Consider the following 24,768-nt stretch of genomic DNA (forward strand, 5'->3'; position numbering starts at 1 on the left):
TGACCGGCAATTTTGGAGCGCGGTCGATGTGGTGGCGAGTCACCTCGCCTTGCCCCCCTCCCGACTTTGCTGCCCTGCTCCCCGCGGGGCGTTCAGTAGAGCACCTTCGTCGGACCATCGACTCGTATCAGACAGAACGGCCACGAGGAGGGAGGGCAAAGGAGCCCCGGTACGCCCCGGCCACGCGAGGGCATCGGAACGTGCTGGACACAACCCATTGGGGCCGTCCAAATCGCACCGTCCTACACCGTGTTCGGCCCACGTGGGGTCGTACGCAACGCGTTCAAGACGACAATGCGGCTCCGTACCCATTCGCAGGCAAAACGTATTTTCGGCGCACGCCGGGGCCATGTCTCGGCGAGAAGAGAGGCGCAGCCCGCCCGTTTGTGCAGGTTGGCAGGCCCGAAGTACGTACGTACAGGCCGGTACGTATACGCGGGCGTGGCGGGCGGGCCTGGCCACGCAACCGCGCTCGCCCGCCCGACCGACCGCCCGCTGCACGACGGCGGATGAAGAAGAAGCTAAGGACCCGATCCCGGCCAGGGCCGTCGGCTGTCACGCTGTCGGCTCCGAGGCATTGCCCCAGCGCTGACTAAGCGGGCAGACCTCAATTAGGGGTCTCCCGAGCCCACCTCCGCATTTGGCAATCCAGCTTTCACACCACCATCTCCTAGAAGAGACGGGGTTACATACGTTGTGACATCGCCTCCCGGCGGCTGAGTCGCGCCCCGCCTCGAACGGTTCGGTTCGCGTTTCAGCTTTGGTCTGCGCCAACCGCGGGGAATAATCCGCGTCGTGGCCACCGCCACCGCCGCTGCCGTCACGACGACCGCCGCCTTCGTACCCTCTACATGCGATAGCCGCTGCCGCCATTGACATCGGCACTGTTTGCCCTCAATCACAGTCACAATGGAAGGGCGGTCGACCCTGGTACGTACGAGGCAAACGGGCTTGGCTGCCTCGATTGTCAGTTCGCGCAAAGGTCGATGTTTCGGCCCCACACATCGGCGACGCTCCTTTGAACATACGTTGCTACGGCATCGCTTTGCAGCGATGATGAAGCCGCAGTCGCTGCAGATACCTGTCGGCCTGGAGCGAAGCTCGACCGGACTCTACAAGCCATGCTGCCCGGCTCCGATCCACCTTCGACAGACCGCCTCGCCTCGCAGGACAATACTGGCTCCTCGACCTAGACGTCAGCCACGGGGCACGGAGCGTCACCAATGGGCTCCCGCCATGCTCAAAGATAGTTTCACGGGCATGGCAACGTCAGTCGGCGCAGCCAACACGTCCCAACGACACCTTGGCCCGGCGCCACGACAATGCTCGTGCGGAGCGCTTCAATGAGCGGTCGTCGCAGCGGCGAGGCCGTGCACCACCAGCACTGGGAGCGCCACCGGCCGTCAGGAACAGGGACGTGTGCGTTCGAGAAAGGTGGTACGTCCGACCAGGTCGACCTTACGATGCGACTGGCATGGCAAACGGCATGCCGTCACTCTTGGAGTCGTGGGCCGGCGGAGCAAAGCTGACCGCTGAGGTCGTCGATATGGACGCGATCACCCTGCAGCCGCAGAGAGGCTGTCGTTGTTGGTGCGGGCGCCGCCGTCGTTGCTGCGTACATGCCTCTGGCCGCCTTGATGATCCCAGCGAGATCTCGATGGTCTGAGTGGACAGTCGAAGCGCTCGCTGTCGACAGGTCCGGTGCTTTGCCATCGTCTTGACCTCGATCGTCGACGTCTATAAAGAGAGGCGCTCTCAACCTTCTCCTCCCCTCGACATCCATCAGCCACCAAACCACTCCGCAGCGCTATCCATCTCATCCCCACACGCTCCCCAGGAACACCTCGCCAGGCCCGTCTCGCCCAATCCACCCTACTCTCTCAAAAAACTCCAAGATGAAGTTCTTCAGCGCCTCGAGCCTCGCCGTCGCCTTCGCCGTTGCCGGAATGGCCAACGCCGCCGCTATCCCCGCCCAGGCTGGCCAGGCCGACGGCAACGCCCTCGAGAGCCGCGCTGCGGCCGGCGCGGCTGCCAAGTTCATCTTCAAGGCCATCGGCAGCGCCGCTGTCGCCGAGTCCATCTCTGAGGCGTTCAAGACCCTCGGCAGCATTGGCAAGTGGGACCAGGTACGTGTTGCGCGCGGTGGTTGCGATGGTCCACAAACAGACCCAAGGGAATTGTGGGCGCTGACGCCTTCGTCGCTGACGCTCGTCGCTGACACCTTCGTCGCTGCCGCCGCCGTGTGCTGTAGGCCCGCGAGACGTTCACCAAGAACACTGTCCAGGCGATGTGGGACAGGAGGCCGAGTCAGGCCCATGCCGCCGTGTGCTACAACATGGGCTACACCGTCTCGAACACCAACGAGATGACGCCCGCCACCAAGGTCGAGTTCTCTCTCGGCAGCCTTCACACCGAGTGAGTAGACGCCGCCGCCGTCATCGTCTCGGTCACGGGCATTGAGTCCATCGTGCTGACCATACCGCTCTACTTTGCACACCGGCACGCGACAGCTACGACTGCTTCTACATGTGGGGCCCCGACAACCACTTCAACTCGCAGGGCGACGGCGGCTACATCAACCTCGCCACCATCACCCAGGGCAACTGCTCGTTTGACGGCAAGACGAGCGACGTCTACTGCGCCTGAGTCGGTCCATGTCCTTCCGGCCTCGGACGACCCGAGTCGTACGGGCCCACCTCGTAAGCTTGTGCGCAGCCGGTCTGGCGCAGGCGCCGGGTGCCGCTCGTCGGACGAGTCTCGACTCTGGCCACGACGCGCGACCCTGTTTGACTGCAGCGCCCTCTTCGATCTTTCTTGAATCTTCATGTTGTCTTCATCGCCCGTCCCTTCTGTCGCCTCTAACCAGCTTTGGGAATGTTCTCTGTGCCTTGCCTTTGGGTGATGTGAAGAGACACGAGCAGGCAGCGAGACCGGTACTCGGCGGAAAGAAGGGAGCGGAGCGGCTAGCTCCTGTCGGGCGTACGAGGGGCCGTACGTCCGGACCAGCCTTCTCTTGCGGACCCACTTGTGGCTGCACAGTACGCAACTGATTCGAGACGACGATGCGGGCGGCTCGTACTCGCAGGCGCAAATGTACCCCTGGCGTACGCCCGGGGTGGTGGGGGTGTTTCGGCGCCAAGGGAAGTGCAGTGCCCCTCTTGTCCAGCTTGGCAAGGCTCTAGGCACGTACGTATATATGTTACTCGGCGTGGCCTGGCAGGCCAGGCAGGCCATTGCGGCCACGCGACGGCGGCTAAAGATGGAACCTAAGGTTCTAGACCGATCCCGGCCTGCCTGCCTGGCCTGGCCTGGCTTGATTTGGCCAGAGGCGTCTCGGCGGCTGAGTGGCGTCTTGGCGCCCGAACGGTTCGGTTCGGCAGCCAGTTTTTAATTAACAAGAAGTACGCGGCCCGAGGGGAGTCAGGGTCATGACCCTAACCCTAATCTTGATCGCATCCATCCGCCCCTTCGTACCGTTGTACGATAGCCGCCGTCACTGACATCCGCACTACCGTGCGCCCTCAGAGACAATCAATGCAAGGGCGGTCGATCTTGGTACGTACAGTCAAAGCTCCCTATAGGGGCGAACTCTGTTTCTTCGAACAGATATGATGGGCTTGGTCGCTAGCGCCTTACTGAAAGTTTGCTCTTTGGCCAATAATACGCATTTTTAGCGGCCAAATGGACGCCCTCCTACCTCGTCAGATCATATGCTGGCTAGCAAAACAAGCACCAGTCCTGCTGCTGCTGGCCGACGAAACGAGGTCAGTTCTAAGAATCAGCATCAATTAGGATGCTTATAATTGAATGTGTCTGACAAGAGCAAATATCGGCGGAAGATTTCCTGTTTCTTCGAAAAGGTGTGCTAATGCAGAAGTGTGCTTATAGGGTGGCGCGCTTATAGACAGCTTTGACTGTACGATGCAAAAGGCTTGGCCGCCTGGATTGTCGTTCGGGCGGAAGTCGATGTCTGGGCCCTACACCTCGCCGACATTGCTACGGCATCACTTTGTAGCGACGATGAAGCCGGAGCCGCCGCAGATACCTACTCTACGCACCTGTGCGCCTGGACCGACGCCCGACCGACCAACGCCTGGCATGCTTCCCCGGCTTCGATACGACATCGACACATCTCCTCGCCGTGATGAAGAACGCCAGAACCTTTGATGGCTCCTCGAGAGGTACGTCAGCGGCGAGCCATGGGGCGTAACGGATCGGATTCCGACCAAGGCTCAGTAATACACACTTCCACGGGGGCGCGACACCGTCAGTTTGCGGAGATGACTTGTCCAAACGACATCTTGGCGCCGAACGCCACGACAACCTCGCGCAAAGAGCCTCTATGGACAGTCGTCGCAGGAGCGACGCCGTACGCCACGGGCTTCCGAAGTGCAAGCAAGCGTGAGCAACAGGAAAGTGTCGAGTTCGAGGAAGCTGGTACGTGACTTCGCCGACCCTACGGAACGACTGACATTGCAAACCAGCATGCCTTCACTGGCGAGCCAGGAGAACGAAGCTGGCCGCTGAGGTCCTCGATACGGTCGAGACCACTCTCCGGCCTCAGGGGCTGTCTTTGTCGGTGAGGGCGCCGTCGTCGTTGCTGCGCATTCGTCTCTGCTGCCTTCGCGTCGAGCTCTCCGTCGCAGCGCTTGCTGCTGGGCTCAGGTAGGTCGGATGTCTCGCCATCGGCATCCGTCGATGCGCTTGCTGCTGGGCTCAGGTAGGTGGGGTGCCTCGCCATCGACATGACCTTGGTCGTCGACGTCTATAAAGAGGGCCGGTCTCAGCCACCAATCCCTCACCATCCATCAACCATCCAATCACTCCTCAGCGATCTCCAGCTCTCTCTTCCATACACGCTCCTCAGAAAACCTCGCAAGGCCCTCCTCGCCCAATCCACCCAACTCTTCCAAGCCCAAGATGAAGTTCTTCAGCGCCTCGAGCCTCGCCATCGCCTTCGCCGTCACCGGAATGGCCAACGCCGCCGCTGTCCCTGCCCAGGCCGACGGCAACACCCTGGTCGCTGCCCGGGCCGACGGCAACACCCTGGAGAACTTCGCCGCTATCCCTGACCAGGCCGACGACCACACCCTGGAGAGCCGCGCCGCGGGCGCCGTGGCCGGCGTGGCGGCCAAGTACATCATCAAGCAGGTCGGCAATGCCGCTGTCGCCGAGGCCATCGCTCAGGCGTTCAAGACTCTCGGCGGCCTCGGCCAGTGGAACTCGGTAAGTGTTGCGTGCCGGGCGGTGAACGAGACGGCTATCAACAGAGCCAAGGGAGACACGAGCGCTGACAATCCTGGTCGCTGCCGCCGCCGTTGCTGCCTCCGTGTGTTGCAGGCCCGCGAGAGGTTCACCAAGAACACCGTCGCGGCCATGTGGGCCAGGAGGCCCCGCAACGCCCGCGCCGCCGTGTGCTACAACATGGCCTACCGTGTCTCCAGGCCCAGCCAGATGACGCCCGTCACCAGTGTTGAGTTCCGTCTTGGCAACCTTAACACCGAGTGAGTAGCCGCCGTCGTCGCCGCCGTCGTCGCCGCCGTCGTCGCCGCCGTCGTCACCGCCCTCGTCTCGGGGCACGGATGTTGATTTCCTCGTGCTGACCATACCGCTCTGCTCTGCGGCCCGGGTCTATGACAGCTACGACTGCTTCTACATGTGGGGCCCCGACAACCACTTCAACTCGCAGGGCGACGGCGGCTACATCAACCTTGCCACCATCACCCAGGGCAACTGCTCGTTTGACAAAAAGACGAGCGACATCTACTGCGCCTGATTCTCCGACACCGGAGTCTATCCACCATCCCTCCGACTTCGGTCGATCTCAGTCGTATGGGGGGCACCTTGGCGCTTGTGCAGCTGGTCTGTCGCGAGTGCCGGGCGCCGCTCGTCCGTCGAGCCTCTGGCTACGAAATGGTTCCGTTGGCTGCGTACCTTCTCAGATTGTTTCCCTTTGGTTTTTGGTTGTCGCCCGTCTCTTCTTCCGGACTCCACCGTAGCTTCGGAACGCTTCCTGTACCTCGCCCTCTAGACGTTTTTTGGGCAGCTCGACCGGGACGATCCCTTGACCGGCGAGCTTTTCAGAGTTCCGAAGCAACGCCGTTCTTTTCTTCTACCCGCCCGCCCGTCTGCCGCGCGTCGGTCCGCCTTTGCTACGACTACCCATAAATTTGCTGGCAATCCCTGCCATAGCTGCGACTTTCCGGTCCGGCTCAGTCAGTCGCGACTTCCAGCGCGCGGTGTTGCAGCTCGGTTGATCCAGAGTTGGCCTTCCTGCCGTTGGGGTGCGCCAACCAGTCTGGCCCGACTGTTTCTACCAACTGGGCCACGCAACGAGTGCCATCGGCCATTATTTCCAGCGCCCTCGGGCTGCCCTTGACACCTCTCCGACACTGCCGGAGCTCAAACCCCCAACTATCTTGGCTGGCGTTTGGTACGCCTGCTGGAGCGAGCAACCCAACCACGACATGCCTCGCCTCGAGAGGGTGGCGGCGATACAACCTTCTCCTGCCCCTTTGTCGTCTTGTTGCCGTCACCTCCACCCTAGTTCTAGCCTCTTGCTTGGTCTGAATCGATCTCGTTCCCATCTGCGCACGCGCGGGCAGCGCTTGTCTGTCAACGTCTCTGCGCGGTCGGGCGCTGCCCTACGCTGCCATACCCTTGCCCGCCGCGCATCTTGCAAGCCAATGTGCCTGCCAGGCCGCCCCGAGGAGACGCGAGCAGGGAGCAAGACCGGTATTCGGAGTGAAGAAGACAGCGAAGCGGCTGGTCTCGGTCGGTCGTATCAAGGCCGTAGTTACGTCCGGGTCAGCCTTTCTCTGGTGGCCATTTTTCCAACTTTCTTCCGGTGTCCCGCTGCGTCTTCGGGCTGCGGCATGCGTTGGCATCCGGAGCATGCATGAATCCGTCCAAGGCCACGTGGCAACGACGTGGGGGCCGCGCGGGTCTTATTCGACGACATACGGTGCGCCAGTCATGACATCGATACGGCATCGTCAGGACCACGATACGATGTCGGGGCAAGCGGATCGATGCGGAACAAACTGAGCCCGCCTGATGAGGAGCGAGGTGGTCAGGGGAGGTGTCAAACGTTGATCCGTAGCGGGGGGCAGCACCACACCGACCGAGCGGGGAGCGGTGCGGATCTTTCCGTGCCGAATGACAGGCGCCGCGTCGGCGGGCGCGCAGGAGAGGTCCGCACTTCCGCACTTCCCTCCGCCCGCTGTCCGCTGCGGATCGATTTCCGAAGACTGCCGCCCGCCCGTCATCCTTCTTCCGCCATCCTTCTTCCACCCATACCTCGGTGCCTCGTTCACACCCTCTCCTCCGCGTTCATACGCCCGCTCAGCCACGATCGATGGATACGGACGCTATGAGGCCGGGTAGGATGGAAGCGGCTACTGCCGCCTGCTGCCTGGTGCATCGGACCTCTTCGGAGGGACGGCGGGTCGACGTAGCGTCGAGACGCGGCCGCGAGGATATATACGCTCCTCGATCGTCTTGCCGTCATGTTCCTGGTCGATCCGCAACGCAGTAGCATCATCTGCCATCAGTCACCAGCCAGCAGCCAGTAACCAGCGTACTTGCAATCGCTCAGACGCCCTTCACCGCCGCACCAGCATCGCACACGACCATGACAGTCCGTCTCGGCATCAACGGATTCGGGCGCATCGGTACGTGATCATTCCTCCCTGTCTCCATGTCATGCCATGCCTCCCACGTCGTCCTCGCCCTCGTCCGCTGACGCACCACATCGCACCACCCTCGCTCCGCCTCGCCGCGTGCTGTTGCAGGTCGCTCGGCATTCCGCTCCTCGCTCGAGCGCACCGACGTCGACATCGTCGCCATCAACCATACGTGCGACGACGCCGCGTACCTCATCCACGCCCTCACCTACGACACCACCCACGGCACATCAAAGTACGCCGGGTGCATGGACATCCTCGACGACGCCGACGAGCAAGGAAGACGGAAGCAGTACCTCGTCGTCTACTCGCCCTCCAGCGGCGCCGAGAGGACCGTGCTGGCCAAGGCGCTCCTGTTCAGCCAGAGGGACGCGACCAAGCTCGATTGGTCGGCGGCTCGCGTCGACATCGTCCTCGAGTGCACGGGAAAGCTGAAGACAAAGGAGGCCGCTTCTGCCCACCTCGCTCCCAAACCCACCACGGTGGCCGCCTCGACTGGCTCCGCTTCGACCGCAGTCACTTCACTATCGACGCCGATGCCGCCGCCGCCGCCGTCACCGCCGCGGTACGTCATCATCTCTGCGCCCTCGTCGGACGCGCGCACATTCGTGTACGGCGTCAACCACGGCGATTTCGACGCCGACGCCGACCGCATCGTGAGCAACGCCAGCTGCACGACCAACGCGCTGGCGCCGCTGGTGCACATGCTGGAGCGCCTCTACGGCGTCGACCAGGGCATGATGTCGACGGTGCACGCCTCGACGGCGTCGCAAAAGGTGCTCGACGGCTTCAGCAGCAAGCGCACCGACTGGCGCTCCGGCCGCTGCGCCAGCGCCAACATCATACCCACCTCGACGGGCGCCGCCAAGGCCCTCTCCAAGGTGCTGCCCTGGACCGAGGGAAGGCTGCACGGCATCTCGATTCGCGTGCCCGTGTGCAACGTCAGCATGATTGACCTCACCGTCCAGCTGAGCCGCCCCTGCCCGTCCAAGGAGGAAATGATGCGCAACCTCGACCGCCTCGCCGCCTCCGACCCGGCCCTCGCCACCGTCTTCGCCAGCACCGACCTCGCCCTCGTCTCGTCCGACTTTATCGGTCGCCAGGAGAGCTGCATCGCCGACGCCGACGCGTCGTGCCGCCTCGGCGACAACTGGTACAAGATCATCGCGTGGTACGACAACGAGACGGGCTACGCCACCCGCCTCCTCGACCTCGCACGCCACATGGACCTCAAGAGCAAGGCGGCGGCCGCCGTCGTGCCCGTCGCCTGCCAGGTCGCTCTGCCACCCTCGGCCGTGTCGCTCACCGCCGCGGCCATATAGGTGGGCTGGCACGCTCCAGCCTCGTGCCTCGTACCTCGTATCGTTCTCGCTTTGCAATCATAGACTTGGTTCCCGTGTTCCATGTTGCCTGCCTGCCTGCCTGCAAGCGACGCCGCTAGAAGTCCTGGACGCCAGTCACCTGCCGCTGCACATCGAGCGAGATCTGCAACCCTCTGCCGGACCAGAGCTCGAGGTTGCGCTCGGTGCTCTGCCCCCAAAGCTCGTAGCCGGGCATGTACCTGCAGCAGGGCGCGAGGTCGAGGAGGAGGAGGAGGAGTCAGCATCGGATCGACAGGGGGGAAGCGGTCAAAGGGAAGGGGCGGGACCTGACCACCGGACGCACCTCTGGATGAATGTCGTGACTTCTTGGTCGGTCATGCCCCTGCCGCCGTTGTGGGCCTTCATCTGGTGCTCGGCCTGGAGCCTCCAGCGGAAGACATTGTCGAGCGAGTCGGGCAGGATGCGGATCATGACGTCGATCTTGTCGTAGAACTGGTGCTCGTAGCGCGCGAGGTGGCGGTTGATCTCGACGAGGTTGTCGTCCGAGTGTCGGAGAAAGTAGGGCGGCGGCGAGGAGGATGCTGCGACCTTGCTGCGACGGGCTGCGTCGACGTGAGCGAGCAGGTCATCCTGGTCGCGGGGTCGGAAGCCGAGGCACCACCCTTCCAGCAGCACGATGTCCTGGTTGGGCGGGATGGGTATCGTCTGTTTTGAGCGGTCTCCCTGGCCGTTGAAGAGGCTCTTGTCAAAGGTGGGAGCGTCGACTGGTTGGCCCTGTGCGAGCGATGCCAGGGTGCGTGCGAGGAGGTCGACGTCGTGGGTTCCCGGCTGGCCTCGCCCGTGGAGCAAGGGGTTGTTGGGGTTGTCGCGTGCGAGCGCGTCTAGCTCTGCGTGGGTGAGATAGAAGTCGTCGATGGAGAGTGCGGCGGTGCGGAGGCTGTGGGGCGGTGTGGCGAGGAGGTCGACGAGGTTGCGCGTGACTGTCGTCTTGCCTGGTGGAGGTGGTCCGAGGGTGAGCGGCGAAAAGGGGGAGGGGGTGGTCTCAGCTAGGGAGCTGATGGATGGTGGCGCAGGGCGAGGCGGCGGAGATGCTCACCTGAACCCTGCGGGCCCTGTAGGCCGACGATGAGGGGGGTGTGGATGCCGCGCTGGGCACGCTGCGAGTGGTGTCGGAGCAGGAAGGACTGGATGTGCTCTGCGGTGGATCGAGATGGTGATGGTGCCATACTGTTTGCGGCAGCGTGTGCGACGTCGAAAGCCGAGCGGAAGGTGGCAGGCGGTGGCGGTAGTAGTGGCGGTAGTGGTGGTGGTGGTGGTCGCTCCGCAAAGCCGCGGTCCACGAGGTTCAGCGTGGGGGCAATCGAGGGGGTGGGGGGGACCGACGCACAGACCGCGCAAACAAGACTCGGCCAATTTGGCCTTGTGATGCCTGTTGTGCCCTCCTGCAGGGTGCCGCGGCCGCGGGCAATTGACCGACGCCCACGTCGGCGGTTTATGCACCCCGCACTCTGTCCTGCCTGTCCTTTGGCTCGCTGTCCCCGTCTGGGCTCCTTCCTCTGTTGTCTCGTCTTTGGCCTTTGCACCCTCTCACCACCATCTCGGCTCCACTCTTCAGCCCCCGGTCACTGCCATCGCCATCTCTACCACCACCATTACCACCACCATGTCGGACACCCAAGCACAACCTCCCGCACCCGCATCCGCACCGACGCCCTCGATGCCCGTCGACCCCTCGGCCGTGCGCCCGGGAACACGCCACCGCATCGCCACCATCGGCGGCGACGGAATCGGCCCCGAAGTCATCCAAGCAGGCGTAAAGGTGCTCCACACCCTCGCACACACCTCGGCCGGCACCCTCGACCTCGACTTCGTCGATTTCGACTGGGGATCCGACCTCTACAAGCGCACCGGCCGCTTCCTCCCACAAGACGGCCTCGACACGCTCCGCCAATTTGATGCAATCTTGTGCGCGCTCCTTTAACGCCTTCCTTCCTGCCTCTTCCATTTCCATCCAAACTGACCTTGCCCTCCTTTCCTCGTTCCCCCGCCGCCCCACCCAGCTTCGGCTCCGTCGGCGCACCAGACGTGCCGGACCACATCTCGCTCTGGGGCCTCCGCCTCGCAATCTGCCAGCCGCTGCAGCAGTATGCAAACGTGCGCCCCACCCGCCTCATCCCGGGCATCTCGTCGCCCCTCCGCAGCGTCACGGCGCCCTCGCACCTCGACTGGGTCATCATCCGCGAAAACTCCGAGGGCGAGTACGCCGGGCACGGCGGCCGCTCCCACTCGGGCCACGACCACGAGGTCGCCACCGAGGTGTCCGTATTCACCCGCACCGCCGTCCGCCGCATCATGCGCCACGCCTTTGCCACGGCCCGCTCCCGACCGCGCAAGACGCTCACCGTCGTCACAAAGAGCAACGCCCAGCGCTACGGCCTCGTCATGTGGGACGACGTCGCCCTCGAGGTGTCGCGCGACTTCCCCGACGTCCACATGGACCGCATGCTCGTCGACGCCATGACGGTCCGCATGACGATGCACCCGCAGTCCATCGACACCGTCGTCGCCACCAACCTCCACGCCGATATCCTCTCGGACCTCGCCGCCGCCCTCGCCGGCTCCATCGGCATCGCACCCACCGCCAACCTCGACCCGACGCGCGCCAACCCGTCCATGTTTGAGCCCATCCACGGCTCCGCCTTCGACATCACCGGAAAGGGCACCGCCAACCCCGTCGGCGCATTCTGGTCCGCTGCCATGATGCTCGAGTGGCTCGGAGAGGCTGACTCCAGCGCCCGCCTCATGCGCGCCATCGAGCGCATCTGCCACCAGGCCATCTTCACGCCCGACCTCGGCGGCAAGTGCACCACCGACGACGTCACCGAGGCGGTCTGTAACGAGCTCAGAAGGAAGTAGAGGGGCCTAGCCCGCAAAGAAATGACTGCCGGCCAAAATAAGTGCGGAAGCGACTCGGCCTCTGCCGGCTTCACCGAGTCACGACCCGCTATCTGGCCCGTGTGGCTGGCCTTTCGACGATCCACTCCCGATGCAGCAGCAACGACGTGCCCAGTCGAAAGTCTTCCGAGCCATCGCCTGCCTTGACGATGGCGGAGGCGTCAGCCAGGTATCTCGGATCCAGATCCTCGAGCTTGATCCGGGCAGCCGTGGGACCAGGCCGCCTGCCGAGGCGCCACCACGGCCTTTTCGGCTGCCGTAGCGAGTCGGCCTTGGATCGAAACGCCTCGAGCAGCTTGAACCTCGCTTCGAGGTGTGCTGCCAGATCCCGTTCGAGCGCGTCGATGACGCCGACGGCCTCCCGTACCGTAGCGGTGACGTAATGGATGCCGCCATTGCCACCGCTGTTCGCCTCGAGCAGGTGGGCCGCGGCGGCCGGCTCGGCCTGGGCGAGCCTGTCGAGCTGACCGAGTTTCATCTGGAGTAGGCTGTGCGAGAAGATGGTCTTGGCGAGGAGCAGTCGCGCCTCGTCCAGCCGTCCCTGGAACGCGGCGAGATCGTTGACGCTGCTCAGCCCTCGCTCGAACATGGCGTCCACCTCTTCGATGACGCGCCACGACGCGGTCAGACCGCCAAAGGCGCTCCGTGTCAGCGAGCCGTAGTGGAACTTGACTCGACCCCGCGACGCCAGCACCTGGAACCGCATCATCTTTTGCAGCAGCGTCGGGTTCGTACCGGCCTGTGCGTCGGCGGAGCGGGATTGAAGTTCGCGGTCGATGAGGAAGAGACGTCGTTGTGCGTCTGCAGAGGCGTCGGTTGCGACGAGGATGGTCGAGACGCGCAGCGACGAGGAGCGCGCTCGTTCCTGCGCCCTCGACTCCGCTGTCGGCCAGGGAAGCCAGGACGGTCTCCAGGCTGACGAACGACGACCGTGTGCGGGGTCTTGTGGGGTGGTGCTGTCCGGTATCGCCTCGACACCCGCTCTCACAGGCACCTCCTCTCGTTGCTGACCACGCGACGTCTTCTTCGCCAATTGAAAGGGCGTCCAACGCCATCGAGACGAGCCACGCGGCGGTACGCCTTTTGTGAACTCGGGGACAGCAGCAGCCCCTTCGACTCGCGCGCTGCCGCCGATTCGCCTCCACGTCCTATCGAAGAAGGCCGAAACGGGCGCAAAGGCGCCGCGGACTCCTGTGGCTTCCTGGCTCGACACGACGACGAGGAGGTGGCTCGATAGCAGCGCGAGCAGCAACGCCACCCGCATCGCCCGATTTGTGGTCGTGGTGCGGAGGAGCTTCATGTCCTTGACCACAACTTGGTTGATGTGGATGGGTCGGCGGACACGGGCGACGTGGATGCTCTGGTAGTGGTGCACCGGCTCGAGAAGGGAAGAGGAGGAGCGGTGGAGAGGAGGAGCGGTGGAACGGTGGAGGTGTGAAGGTGCGGACGGACGAGGGTAGAAAGCGGAGGGATGAGGGCCAAAGAGGAAGAGAGCGGCGAAGATGGGAGGAAAAGAGGAATGTCAGATGGCGAACCGAGCCGAGTCCACTACGAGAGGGTTGTGAGACGATACCGAGGCAGAGGGGGAGGCGAGCTACCTGCAAGCACCGCGTCGACAATCAACGACTGCGTGTGTCGAGTCCCCATCGACCCACCCTGCTGTACCTCGACAGCCCCGAGGACGTACGCTCGCCCCGGACGGGAGCGGCCTTCCATCATCTCGCACCATACGTCCATCTCTGCCGTACTGTGAGCGAGGGAAGGGACCACATCGGAAAGCTGGGCCCAACGACGCCCCGGAGCTCGACCGGTGGGCTGCCAAAAAGATGCACGCTTGCTGACGGTCATTGGCAGCACGATGGGTTTCATTCTGCTCCGCCCCCTCTCCTCATCTACGAACACGATACAGCGCCATGAAGAAATGACCGCCCCACCCTGCGCCGTTTGTCGTTTCATCAGCATCGTTTTGAGCGCCGCCGGGGCATCTGGGCCCACGCCAAGTCGGGAGGGAGGAAGAGAGGTGCCGATCTAGAAGTTGCGACCACGCGCCTGTTCCTCAAAGTAGGGCAGCAGGTCTTCGCCATCGCGGTCATACTGCGCCGCCGTGGGCTGGGAGACGTAGTTGCCTCTCCAGGGATGACGCGGGTCCATGGGCGAGATCAGGTCGGGCGGAGCGGGTGCACTTTCGCTCCCGCTCGCACCGGCTCGGGAACGGGGACGGGAACGGGGAGGCAGTCCCGATCGCGCCGGAGCAGCGCCACGCTGGGGCTCGGCGACGGCGTCAAAGTGAGATCCCGCCTGCTCCGCCTGCTCGACGCTGGCGGTCGACGGCGAGGCCATGCCGCGACGCTTCGAGATATCCTCGAAACGCAGCTCCCATTCCCGCAGGGTGCGGTAGACGACGGGCGGGAATCCGCGCTCGCCCTCGGCGGTCTTGACAAAGGCAGTTCCGTCCGGCAAGGATCCGAAACGGTACGCCGGCATCGTACCTGCGTGCGACTCGGAGCTGCGGGTGAAGTGCGACGGGGAGGTCGTTCGGTCGGTCATGGTGAGACTTTGCCCCCTCTCTTTGGTGTGAATGGATCGGAGAGGATGCAGGCTCACGGCTGCCCACCGACGACTCACAGCGTGCTCAAGACGTGGATGTACTCGGCCAGACGCGAGCCGTCGATGCTGATTTGTACAGCCTGCGTCTGCAGAGCGAGGAACAGCATCGCCGCTGCGAAGCGAGAAAGGAGGCCGTACCACCTCATGTTTGCGTGAACGGGCGAGGAGACAGGGATGGCAAGGATGGAAGAGCGAGGTGGTGTAGATGCCACGGCGCGGTGGATCGATGTCGCACAAGCGAGGTCTTATACCCCTTCCATGTAGCCTACAGACCGCTCTTCAGGTCTCTGCAGCTAGTCGAGGGAAAAGATCTGCGTAGAGACCGCAGTCGACGCCCCGAAGCTCGAGTGGGGCCACCTCGTGGCAGGCGTGGTTGTTCTGCTGCTCGCCGGATCTTGTAAAAAAAAAAGTGTATTCAGGGGCGGGGCGCTACGACAATGGCAACGGGAAGAATCGAAATGTGATTAGAGAACGGACAAGGAGGGAGGGGAAAGGAGTGCTTGGATCGAGAAGGGATTAGTGGACGGAGAGAGAGCGAAGGGAAATGGCTGCCTGAAGCGGACGGGGGACGGTCAGAGGCAATGTGGACGGCTTTGATGAAGCAAGGACGCTGAGCGGAGCAGGGACAGCTTGGCCAGACAGGAACGGCTCAACTCTGCCAAGGAATGGCGAGGGACGGAGAAGAAAGCGACGACCTCTGATCTGCCAAGGGATGGCGAGGGACGGAGAAGAAAGCGACGACCTCTGATCTGCCAAACGGAGCCTTGCTCGGAATGAAGGACCGGGTAAAAAAAGGCCGTGCCGTGCCGTGCGCTCGCGGCCTAGGCCCACGGGTTGTGACCGCCGGCATGGTAGTCAAAGTGGTTGAGCAGGTCATTTCCATTGGGGTCGACGGATCCGGGTGCGTAGCCGTAGTCGTAGTCTTGCTGGTCGCGCATGCGGCTCGAGGGGGTGGAGCCGGGCGTCTGCCTGCGCCTCGACGTGACCTCCTCGGACACGCCCGATTCGCCCGTGTGGGCCGAGTAGCCGGGCGTCGAGGGCAGGCCGTGGGCGTGCAGGTGGGCGTCCTCGTTGTAGACCTGGTGCAGGATCTGCCTGCGTTCGAGGGCGCGGATGAGCTGGTTGGGGAACACGTCGTTGAGCTGGTGCGTGCGCATGATGAACCCGCCGTTGGGGTTGGCCTCGAAGCTGTGGCCCGGCATGCCCGGACTGCCGTGTGGCGGCGGGGTGAAATGGACAAGAAAGGGAAGAGGGGCGAGCGCGTGTACAGGGTGGCAGGGCCGCTGGGACGTCAGCATGGGCTGGTCGACGGCCAATGAGAGACGGCGCGAGCCTCGTGGCCGTGGCCGACGCTCCTCTGGCGACTTACACTCTGCCCACGAGCCTCGAGACGGTTTCGAAGCTCTCGATGTTGTTGAAGATGATGAGGGCGGCCTGGCCGAGCTGGGCCGATGCGAAGGCCGCTGCGACGGCGAAGACGAGCGAGTTGAACTTCATGGCTGGCTGACGGCGGCGGAGAATCGAGTGGTTAAGAGACTAGCGTGCGGGAAAGAGAGAGGGGACGAGAGTGAGAGAGGGGACGAGAGTGGGTGAGCGACGATGTGAGGATTGTGTGGTGGCGAGGTGGTTGACATCGCTGGATCCCTGCCTTTTGTAGACGACGACGACATGGCCAGCCACGACGCCTGGCAGACACAGACAGAGCTGGACAGCGTGACGTCGATCGAGGCACAGGGATGCGTTCACGGGTCGAGGGGCGGCATGTTGACCGAGGCCTGTCCATGTGGATCACTCTCGGGCAAGAAATGGTTCTGGCTCGGTCGAGGCATGCTGGATCCCGGGCGGCGACGAGCCCGACGGTGAGTGGCAGAGGAAGGGAAGGGAAGGGATGGGACGAATCGGGACGAGGAGGCGATGTCGTTGGTGGCGCTTCACCGGCGATCGGTCGGGGCATTGAAGGGATGTTACGATGAAGTCTTGGGGCGTTGTCGCTGGCTTGGCAAAGGGATGGTTGGCGGCTGCCATTCGTCGTCACGGGTGGCGGGCGAGGCTGGTTGCGCCCTGCTCTCTGTCGATCCAAGTTGAGCCGCGGCGGGCGAGGAGCTGCGAGGGTCACGTCGAGGGATGAGTGGATGGTGGCATCGTCCGACCTACTGGTGATCTGTCGAGGCCCTGTTGAACGGATATGAAGCGAGAGGGGGGAGCCTCGTCGTTGCCGTGTTGCTGGCCCCAGTTGGGCAAGCCATATGGCCTGCTCAGCCAAGCAAGCAGTTGGCCCGCTCCCCTTTGGCCAGCGCGAGCCTTCAGCCTCAGCCTCAGCCGCCGCGGTTGTGCGGCCAAACAGAGGCCAAACGCCCCGCCACGCCCCGCCTCTGCCTGGCTGCTCGCGTGTGGAGGCCAATTCCCAGCGTCGGCCTGGCCTCCTGGCCTCGACTCGCGCGCGCGTTTGCCACCCACACCAACACCTTCCACCACCACCACCACCACCACCACCAGCCAAGTCTTTTGCCCCCCTCTGTACGCCCCGATCCAACCTCACAAGAGCAACACCCCCCCCCACCTCATCCATGCCTCATATCCTCCTCCACCGCGGGCCAGCAAAGAGGGCATCGTCCCAGGCTCTCCAATGACTCGCCAGACACGCCAACCATTCGGCCCAACATCGGTCGGCCCGCCAATTGCATCTCGACAACGGCGCAAACACTGTGACAGCACCACCTGCACCTGCACCGGCATCGGCTCCGGGTCCGGCTAATCGCATCCACTCCCACTCGATGCCCACCGCCGCCACCATGGCCACCACCTCGACGCCGCAACAACGCTCCATCGAACTCGTCGTCGACAAAGGCCCGACCGCCGTCCCTGCACCGCCGTCCTCGCAATCCCAAGATGCCCTCGCAAAAGCCCATGCAGCACCGACCGAGTCCCAGGCCGAATCACAGACCAGCCAGCCCTCCCGCTCCCGCCGAGGACGCAAGTGGTCCCCGCCCTCGTCGTTGCAGGATCACTTCCGCCGCAAAGGCTACGTGAGTCCTAGGAACGCAGCTCGCCCCTACTGGCTCCCTCCAGATCATCCCTCTTCCACCCACCTCGCAAGCTGACTCACGCCCTCGCCCACGCCCTCGCCCTGCCCCTATCTGCTCGCCTTCCTTACTCCCTCCTTGCCACTTGGACCGGCCACCCAGCTCTCGGTCACCGAGCTCACCTCGCCCTCGTGGTGCGAGTACAACTACCAATACTCGGTCATCGGCGCCCTCTCCACCCTCCCCGCATCCCAGCGACCCGCCGCCATCACCACGCCCGATGGCGCCACCTTGCAGCCCTCGCTCGCCGTCCTCGAGGAAAAGGAGCGCGTCCTCGACAAGGGCAAGGCCGTACACGCCCAGCTCGAGTGGGAGGCACAGCCCGGCGAGGCCGTCCAGCTCGACACGTCCACAAAGGAAGACTCGTGGGCCGCCAGGCTGCTCGACACCTGGTGCAAGCTGCAGTGGCTCAATCGCGGTGGCGCCGCTCGCGAGCTCGAACTTTGCGGCTGGATCCAGGGCGAGCTTGTCCGCGGCGTCGTCGACGAGGTCGTCCGCAGGCCCCTTGACCAGGGCGCACCAGGCGGTGTTGCCGACACGGTCGACGGCGAGGCAGCCGAGGCCAAGCAAAAGGTGTGGGCCAGCCAGGAGGAGTGGAAGCGCGAACAGCGGCGCAAACCCAAGAAGGCCAAGGCGGCCGAGGACCAGGCCGATGCCAAGTTCAAGACGACCAAACTCGAGGGCTTCGGCTTCACCCCGCCGGGAAAAAAGACCGATGCCAAGGGGACAGCGGACCCCGCCGTCAGCTCGTCGCAGCTGGCCGGTGCCAAAGGTATCGCGGACACCGCCGGCAGCTCGTCTCAGTCAACGTCCGCCGACGCTTCTCCGGGCCCCGCGTCCCAACTGGCACCTGCCGGAGAGTCGGCCCTTGCCTCCGCGGCGCCGATGCAGATGGCATCTGCTGAGCCATCGCAGGACGCCGAGATGCTCGTCACGAACGACGGCAAAGGCTGGGGCTACTTCCTCTCCGACACCAAGACGCGGGTGTCGCCCTTTCTGCCCGCCGAGCAGGACCAGGCGCAGGCTCGGCGGCAGTGCATGATCTACAAGCGCTTGTTCGACGGCATGTGCCTAGGTGCGCTCGCCTCGCAACGCGGGCAGGCCCCCTCGCAGTCCGAGATGAGCTTCGATCCTCACGCCACGCCCATCGACTGGATTGCGACGCTCGAGTCGCTCTCCCTGTCGCCCCACGAGACGCTCTCGTCCGGATTCCTCGCCTCCGCCCTCCCTTTGGCCGAGAGCTGGGGCTGCGACCTCTTTGCCCTCCCTGCCCTCCGTTCCGGCGGCGACGGCGCGGCCGCCTCGGAGGGATGCACGCTCTCGGACATTGTCGCGCTTCTCGAGCGGGGACTGTGCGACCTGGTCGACGACGCCCGGCGGGGCAGCTCACTCTCGACTGCGAATGCGACGGCCACTGAGGAACCGCGTGGGCCGCCTGCCGACGACGCGACGAGCGCGGCGCCCCCTACTCCAGCCACTCCCGCCACGCCGGGGCCGCCGCCGCACGAGGTGATGCAAAGCACGCTGACGCTGAGCTACATCCACCAGCCCAGCACGCTCAACCGCCAGGGCAAGCGGCATCCGAGCCGTGGCGGCAGCAAGCAGAAGCCCAAGCAGCCGAGGCGCTACCTCGGCCACGTGTCGTTTGCGCACGACGCAGACGGGCTGCAGGCGTTTTTGGTCGACGCGCTCGAGCTGTGGCGCGGCTCGAGGGCGCTTCGCGGCGTCACGCCGGCCGAAACTAGGCGGTGCTGGCACTGCGTGTGGCAGGAAGGCTGCGAGTGGCGCCAGAAGATGGCCGACGAGGTCGACGAGCGCATCCGGACGAGGAAGGGCCGAGTGGAGGCGCAGGGCGGTGCTGCTCCTGCTGTCGCTGCTGCTGCTGTTCCTGCTGCTGCGGCGGCGACGGCGACGGCAGAGGTGCAAGTCGAGCTCGAGATGCAGGTCGACGTCGACGTCCGGGACGACACAGCGAGGGTCGAAGGCGACGACGACGAGCTGTGGTCGCAGTTTTCCGACATATCGGCTTCGGAGCTCGCCGATCTCTAGGCGGTGCGGTGCGGTGCGGTGCGGTGCGGTGCGGTGCGGTGCGGTGCGGTGCGGTGCGGTGCGGTGCGGTGCGGTGCGGTGCGGTGCGGTGCGGGCCATCTCTGGGCCGTGTCAACTGGATCGGATGGCGGCGACGAGCATCTACCTATTCTATCCATTCGCCTGGTCATACATACCCCTGCTCATCCCACCCCTTGGCGGATCTCAATCGATCCATCCTCCTAACCCCTCCCCTTGCTCACCCACCCCGACCTCGATTGGACAAGACGGGCACGGCGGGATCCCAGGGCCCCTTGATTTCCATCTTCCATCGCTGGGCCCAGCGCATCCAGGCGGGACAGAGGCCCGAGACGAATGCCACGGCCAACGAGGTAAAGGCGGCCGGGGCGCGGGTATCGAGGGGTAGGAGCGAGGCCATGACGGTGGCGTAGAGGAGCAGCGTGTAGACGACGAGTGTCGCTGTCCTCCTCCTCGTCGTCGTCGTCGTGGTCGCGCCTGCTGTTGCTGTAGTAGCGCAAGTCGATGGTTTGACTGGCGACAGGAGACGTTTCTGCCAGATGGGTCCGAGACCAAAGAGTATACCCGCAAAGAGGACGAGGGCAAACACCTCTTCGTCGGACCGGAGTCGGGAGGCCAGGACGACGGAGCCGCACACGGCCGCATTGAGGCTGAGCGTCGAAGCCAGCGTCCTCGGCGGTCCACTCGTAAACCCCTCAGTCCCTGCCCCGCCACCGCCGTCGCCAGCCTCGGTCAACGCCCGTGTGCAAGGTGGAGACGGAGGCGGAAGCGGAAGGCGGTAATCGGCCAGGACGAGGTGGAGCGAAAAGAGGAGCGTCGAGAGCGCCCAGATCGAGTCGCTCGTCGTGGCCTCGGTGAGCGTCTTGAGCACGGGCGAGAGCGAGAGCAGCACAAAGCCCAGGATCACGAGCCCCAGCACCGGATTCGTGTCCCTGCGGCCTTGTTGCCGTCGTCGTCGTTGCAGCCGGGTGCGCCGTGGGCCGGACGGTTCGGCCGAGGAAGTGCGGTGCCAACGCTGCAACGACGACTCGACCCGGTCGCGCACCCGCACCGTGGTCCAGGCGAGCATCGATGCGCTGAGCGAAACGACGAGCAGCGAGGGTGCCGTGACGAGGCCCGAGTAGAGGTGGATAAAGGCCGAGACGAAGAGCATCGTCGTGAGAAACTGCTGCGAGATGGGCAGCGACGACAGAACCAGCTCGACCAGGGTGGGCAGGCGGATCGAGGCTGGGGATCGGCGGCGAGGCGGGGCGGGGCTGGTCAGCGACCGGCACCGTCGCGACATGACACTGTGCAGCTGCGACGACGACGACGACAACGACGATGAGGGGTCGTAAAAAACTCACTGTTGGTGCGCAGCTGATCGAGAAACGAGGGGGCCACGTAGTTGTCCGGGTACGGCTGGGGCCTCCAGAGCACCTTTTGCCACGGGGCCCGCTCATCGCCACCCTTGCCGCCGCCACCTCGGCTTCCACTCGATCCTTGACGCTGCGACTCTGCCTCGGCGCGCCGTCGAGCCTCGAGGAGCCCGCGCGGGGAGCAGTTCATCGTCTTCCTCGGCCGCCTCGTCCGCCTCGGCTGCCACCGCTGCTGATGCCGCCTCTGCGTGCGCCGCCTCGGCTGCTGCTGCTGTAGCTGCTGCTGCTGATGCCGCCGGCCTTTTTGCGGGCCGTGATAATCTCGTCCTGCTTCTTGCGACTTCCGCTGATGCCGCCGCCGCTGCTGCTACTGCTGGCGCTGCTCTTGACCTTTCCGCTGCTGGACTGGCCGGATCCGCCCTTGGCCAATGACCCGGGCTTGAGGAACTCCTTTTTAGGGCCGCCCTTGCGTGCCGATGGTGTGCGTGCGCCTTCGTCGCCCGAGTCGTCGATGTGGGGCTGGCCTCTACGGTCGTCGTCGCTGTCGTCGTCGCTGCTGCCCGATTCGTCGTTAGATGCGTCGTCGTCCTCTTGCGGCTCTCGCTGCTGCTGTTCCTGATCGGGGAAGACGCCAAACGTCCTTCTAGCCGAGGAGGGTCGAGCCGACGACGACGAGGATGATGTCGAGGCGGTTGCCGAGTCGTGCTTTTCGCGTTCGAGCAGCCAGGCGTCCCAGCCCGCTTCGTGTTGGAACTTTGCCGGGGTGTCGTTGTGCGTGCCCTGCGCGGTGTTGCTGGTGCTGCTGCTGGCGATCTTTGGTCGCTTGGCAAGAGGCACGACCCACTGCTCTGCGTCGGCGTTGGATGCAGGTCCACCGGGTGATTGCGCCGCTGGACTGCCGAAAGAGGATGTCGACGAGAGTGCTGGCGAGGCTGCGTCTGCGATGGCCGCGAAGCGATTACTCTTTCCTGCCGCTGACGAGGAAGTGGCCTTGGGCGTCGATGGAGCTGCTGATGGTGCCGGCGATGACTGCGTCTGCTGCTGTAGGCTCCTCTGCATAAATTTGAGGCCAGTCACCTTTCCGCTGAGCCCGTGGACGGTGTTTGAGCGGCTCGAGGTGTTCATAGCGGGTTGGCGCGGCGAGGGCCAGGGAGATGGTGGTGGTGGTGGTGCTGGTGGTGGTGTGGGGGGGACGTCGAGGCGAGGCCAAAGGAGAAAAGGCAAACAGCCGCTCAATTTTCTCGTTGGAGCAAAGGCGCGGCGCTCTGCTCTCTGACCGCGACAGCAAACATCGCCTGGACTTTGAGGTGGAGGCGAGCGGACGCCCCCTCGGATCCGCCCAACCAAGGCCCAATGTGGACCGCCCACGCACCCCTGCGCTCCTGCGCTCCGCCCCTCTCATCATCGCCTGCTCCCGCCACACGACTCCAATTTACCGCCACCACGACTCCCCACCGTCGCCGTCACCCTCACCGTCACCGCCGCCCCCACTGCCACCGCCCAGAATGCACGCCACAACCCGCACAGCGTCGCCACTCGCCCTCCTCTGCGTCGGCCCAAGGTCCCCAGTCGCCACCTCGTCCCGAGTACGACTCGCCCCCGCCGCAACCCGCGCCCTCTCCCACGACGCACCCCGCTCGGCCGCCGCACCCCGCAGCCGCATCGACGAGGTCGACCACCGGCAGACGTCGACCACCGCAAAGCTCCTCCTCACAGCCGGCAGCGCGCTCGGCCTCCTCAACAACCCCGCACGCGGAGGTGAGCAGAGGCTGCGTCGTCCCCGCTACGCCCAGCGCCGCTCTTGTCCCGCCAGTCGAGACCAATCATCGCTGACGCCTTGTCACTTCTCCCTCCTCCACCCCACTCTTGCTCGGCGCTCGACGCTCGACGCTCGACGCATGCCTTGCGCTTGCGCCTCACCTGTCTTCTGGCTCCACGCATCACGCTCGCCCTACGCCTCACCACCCTGCCCCTCGCGCGCTCCTGCTCGACACCCGGTACCCGCTGCACGTCTCGCAACTTGGCCCCTCCCGCAGACCTCCTCTCGATCCTCACCCAGGTCTCGTCGCCCCCTTCGCTGCCCCACCTCCTCGCCCTGATGCGCTCCACCGAGTCCGGACGCAGGCTCCTCGTCCAGCGCCCATCCATCAACTCGGACACGGTCGACGTCGAGTACCTCTCGCAGCTGAAACGCGGCCAATTCGGACGCGAATGGATCGAGTGGCTCAAGGAAAACGGCGTCGGTCCAGACGGCAGGGCCGAGGCCGACTACATGCCCACCACCGAGCAAAAGTTTCTCGTGCAGCGCTACCGCGAGTCGCACGACTTCTACCACCTCCTCCTCCGCATGCCCGTCACCCAGCTCGGCGAGACCGTCATCAAGTACTTTGAGGTCGCACAGATGAAGATGCCCGTCGCCGGCTTTGCAGCGCTCGGCGGCACGCTCCGCCTCCTCGCATCGGGCATCGCCTCGCTCCCACCGCCCTCGACCCTGTTCGCCGGCGCAGACCAACGGCAGCACGCCGTCCAACAAGCGACCAGCGACTCGGCCGCTCTCCGGGAACTCGACATGCTCAGAACCCTCGTGCCCTGGGCCACCCACGTCGGCAGGACCGCCAGCCCGCTCATCGGCGTCGAGTGGGAAAAGTGCTGGGAGCGCGACATCAACCAGATGCGCCAGGAGCTCGGCATCCCGCGCCCGCCCATCGACGTACCGAGGTTCGTCGGCAGGAGGAAAAAGGCCGGCGGAAAGCGAAGGGGGTGGCCTACAAAGATCCTCGAGGCCCAGCGCGCAAGGGAGCAGCGCGAGCGTGAGCGCGCAGCGGAGACGGAGTCCCCTTCTCCCACCCCACCGTAGCGGCTCGTTGGATTCGCGAGAAATGAAATGAGAATGCCACTGCACCCTAACAGCACTAGCAGCCCTGCTGTGGCTCAATGACCCTTGCACCCGCCCGGCAATGGCACCCTATGGTGAATGATGCACAGTCACCATGGAACAAAAGCAAGAGCAAATTCAGGGCCACATCAACAAGGCAAGGACTGCAACTACCATAGACATCTTGGCAGGCCCACCAGGTCATCAGAGCAACCCAAACACACCCTTGCTGCAAGCCACCTGGCATCTTCTACAACCACACTCAACTTCTGTGCAGAGAAAACAGAATGGCTCTCTGGAGAGACCCCCTGTAACCCCCAGGCCTAACCCTGACCCTGGCCCAGACCCTAACCCTAGTCCAAACCCTAACTAACCCTCCTACCTTGATGTAACGGTCGACCTAGCGGTGCGCAGAAGATTGTCCGAGGAGCGGAGAAGTCTCTGCGCGTCGGAGGGCGATCGCTTCGGTGCTCCTGTCAGGGGCGCGAGCGAGGTTCGGGAACAGCGGGTTGATACCGAGGGCAACTGTGAGCATTGTTGGCAGGCATCCACGGTCAAGGATGACTACGGAAGTGAGCTGGCAAGGTGATCTGTCGATAGGCGTCGTAAATGCTAGACAACAGTAGCCTTGGGCTCTCACGTCAATGGAAGACGAGCTTAGGGGTTAGCGGTTCCAAAAGGCTCCCCAAGTCGCTTGGCTGCCGCGTTGCTTGTCTCTGCTGGACGGTGTGGACCCTGACGGGCCGCTGCTGGCCTGCCAGACGCGCTGAGCGGGCCCTGGTAATTCCAAAAGGGAATACAAATCTAGACTTTTAG

At 64.3% G+C, this 24,768-nt stretch overlaps 11 protein-coding genes across 11 annotated transcripts; 6 read left to right on the top strand and 5 right to left on the bottom strand.

The window, feature by feature from the left end:
* Positions 1–1,895: 1,895 nt before the first annotated feature.
* Positions 1,896–2,646, top strand: PFL1_01516 (uncharacterized protein; the record flags this gene model as incomplete). The annotated part of the gene is made up of 3 exons (XM_007879018.1): positions 1,896–2,126; positions 2,252–2,415; positions 2,511–2,646. The coding sequence occupies 3 exons, from the start codon at positions 1,896–1,898 to the stop codon at positions 2,644–2,646; spliced, it is 531 nt and encodes a 176-aa protein (XP_007877209.1).
* A 2,274-nt stretch (positions 2,647–4,920) lies between these two features.
* Positions 4,921–5,776, top strand: PFL1_01517 (uncharacterized protein; the record flags this gene model as incomplete). The annotated part of the gene is made up of 3 exons (XM_007879019.1): positions 4,921–5,226; positions 5,341–5,504; positions 5,641–5,776. The coding sequence occupies 3 exons, from the start codon at positions 4,921–4,923 to the stop codon at positions 5,774–5,776; spliced, it is 606 nt and encodes a 201-aa protein (XP_007877210.1).
* A 1,857-nt stretch (positions 5,777–7,633) lies between these two features.
* On the top strand, positions 7,634–9,007 carry PFL1_01518 (uncharacterized protein; the record flags this gene model as incomplete). The annotated part of the gene is made up of 2 exons (XM_007879020.1): positions 7,634–7,673; positions 7,794–9,007. 2 exons carry the CDS (start codon positions 7,634–7,636, stop codon positions 9,005–9,007), a joined length of 1,254 nt encoding a protein of 417 aa, XP_007877211.1.
* Positions 9,008–9,122: 115 nt separating this feature from the next.
* Positions 9,123–10,233, bottom strand: PFL1_01519 (uncharacterized protein; the record flags this gene model as incomplete). The annotated part of the gene is made up of 3 exons (XM_007879021.1): positions 9,123–9,246; positions 9,351–9,999; positions 10,104–10,233. 3 exons carry the CDS (start codon positions 10,231–10,233, stop codon positions 9,123–9,125), a joined length of 903 nt encoding a protein of 300 aa, XP_007877212.1.
* A 437-nt stretch (positions 10,234–10,670) lies between these two features.
* On the top strand, positions 10,671–11,923 carry PFL1_01520 (uncharacterized protein; the record flags this gene model as incomplete). The annotated part of the gene is made up of 2 exons (XM_007879022.1): positions 10,671–10,972; positions 11,068–11,923. The coding sequence occupies 2 exons, from the start codon at positions 10,671–10,673 to the stop codon at positions 11,921–11,923; spliced, it is 1,158 nt and encodes a 385-aa protein (XP_007877213.1).
* Positions 11,924–12,011: 88 nt separating this feature from the next.
* PFL1_01521 (uncharacterized protein) lies at positions 12,012–13,262 on the bottom strand (the record flags this gene model as incomplete). Its single annotated transcript, XM_007879023.1, has 2 exons — positions 12,012–12,844; positions 12,974–13,262. The coding sequence occupies 2 exons, from the start codon at positions 13,260–13,262 to the stop codon at positions 12,012–12,014; spliced, it is 1,122 nt and encodes a 373-aa protein (XP_007877214.1).
* Positions 13,263–13,990: 728 nt separating this feature from the next.
* PFL1_01522 (uncharacterized protein) lies at positions 13,991–14,715 on the bottom strand (the record flags this gene model as incomplete). The annotated part of the gene is made up of 2 exons (XM_007879024.1): positions 13,991–14,468; positions 14,588–14,715. 2 exons carry the CDS (start codon positions 14,713–14,715, stop codon positions 13,991–13,993), a joined length of 606 nt encoding a protein of 201 aa, XP_007877215.1.
* A 675-nt stretch (positions 14,716–15,390) lies between these two features.
* Positions 15,391–16,066, bottom strand: PFL1_01523 (uncharacterized protein; the record flags this gene model as incomplete). The annotated part of the gene is made up of 2 exons (XM_007879025.1): positions 15,391–15,778; positions 15,939–16,066. The coding sequence occupies 2 exons, from the start codon at positions 16,064–16,066 to the stop codon at positions 15,391–15,393; spliced, it is 516 nt and encodes a 171-aa protein (XP_007877216.1).
* A 1,277-nt stretch (positions 16,067–17,343) lies between these two features.
* Positions 17,344–19,701, top strand: PFL1_01524 (uncharacterized protein; the record flags this gene model as incomplete). The annotated part of the gene is made up of 2 exons (XM_007879026.1): positions 17,344–17,595; positions 17,755–19,701. 2 exons carry the CDS (start codon positions 17,344–17,346, stop codon positions 19,699–19,701), a joined length of 2,199 nt encoding a protein of 732 aa, XP_007877217.1.
* A 238-nt stretch (positions 19,702–19,939) lies between these two features.
* On the bottom strand, positions 19,940–21,267 carry PFL1_01525 (uncharacterized protein; the record flags this gene model as incomplete). The annotated part of the gene is made up of 2 exons (XM_007879027.1): positions 19,940–20,946; positions 21,066–21,267. 2 exons carry the CDS (start codon positions 21,265–21,267, stop codon positions 19,940–19,942), a joined length of 1,209 nt encoding a protein of 402 aa, XP_007877218.1.
* A 1,315-nt stretch (positions 21,268–22,582) lies between these two features.
* PFL1_01526 (uncharacterized protein) lies at positions 22,583–23,934 on the top strand (the record flags this gene model as incomplete). Its single annotated transcript, XM_007879028.1, has 2 exons — positions 22,583–22,835; positions 23,114–23,934. The coding sequence occupies 2 exons, from the start codon at positions 22,583–22,585 to the stop codon at positions 23,932–23,934; spliced, it is 1,074 nt and encodes a 357-aa protein (XP_007877219.1).
* Positions 23,935–24,768: the final 834 nt, after the last annotated feature.

This window comes from Pseudozyma flocculosa, assembly GCF_000417875.1.
Source record: "Pseudozyma flocculosa PF-1 unplaced genomic scaffold scaffold00003, whole genome shotgun sequence".
Lineage (NCBI taxonomy): Eukaryota > Fungi > Basidiomycota > Ustilaginomycetes > Ustilaginales > Ustilaginaceae > Pseudozyma > Pseudozyma flocculosa.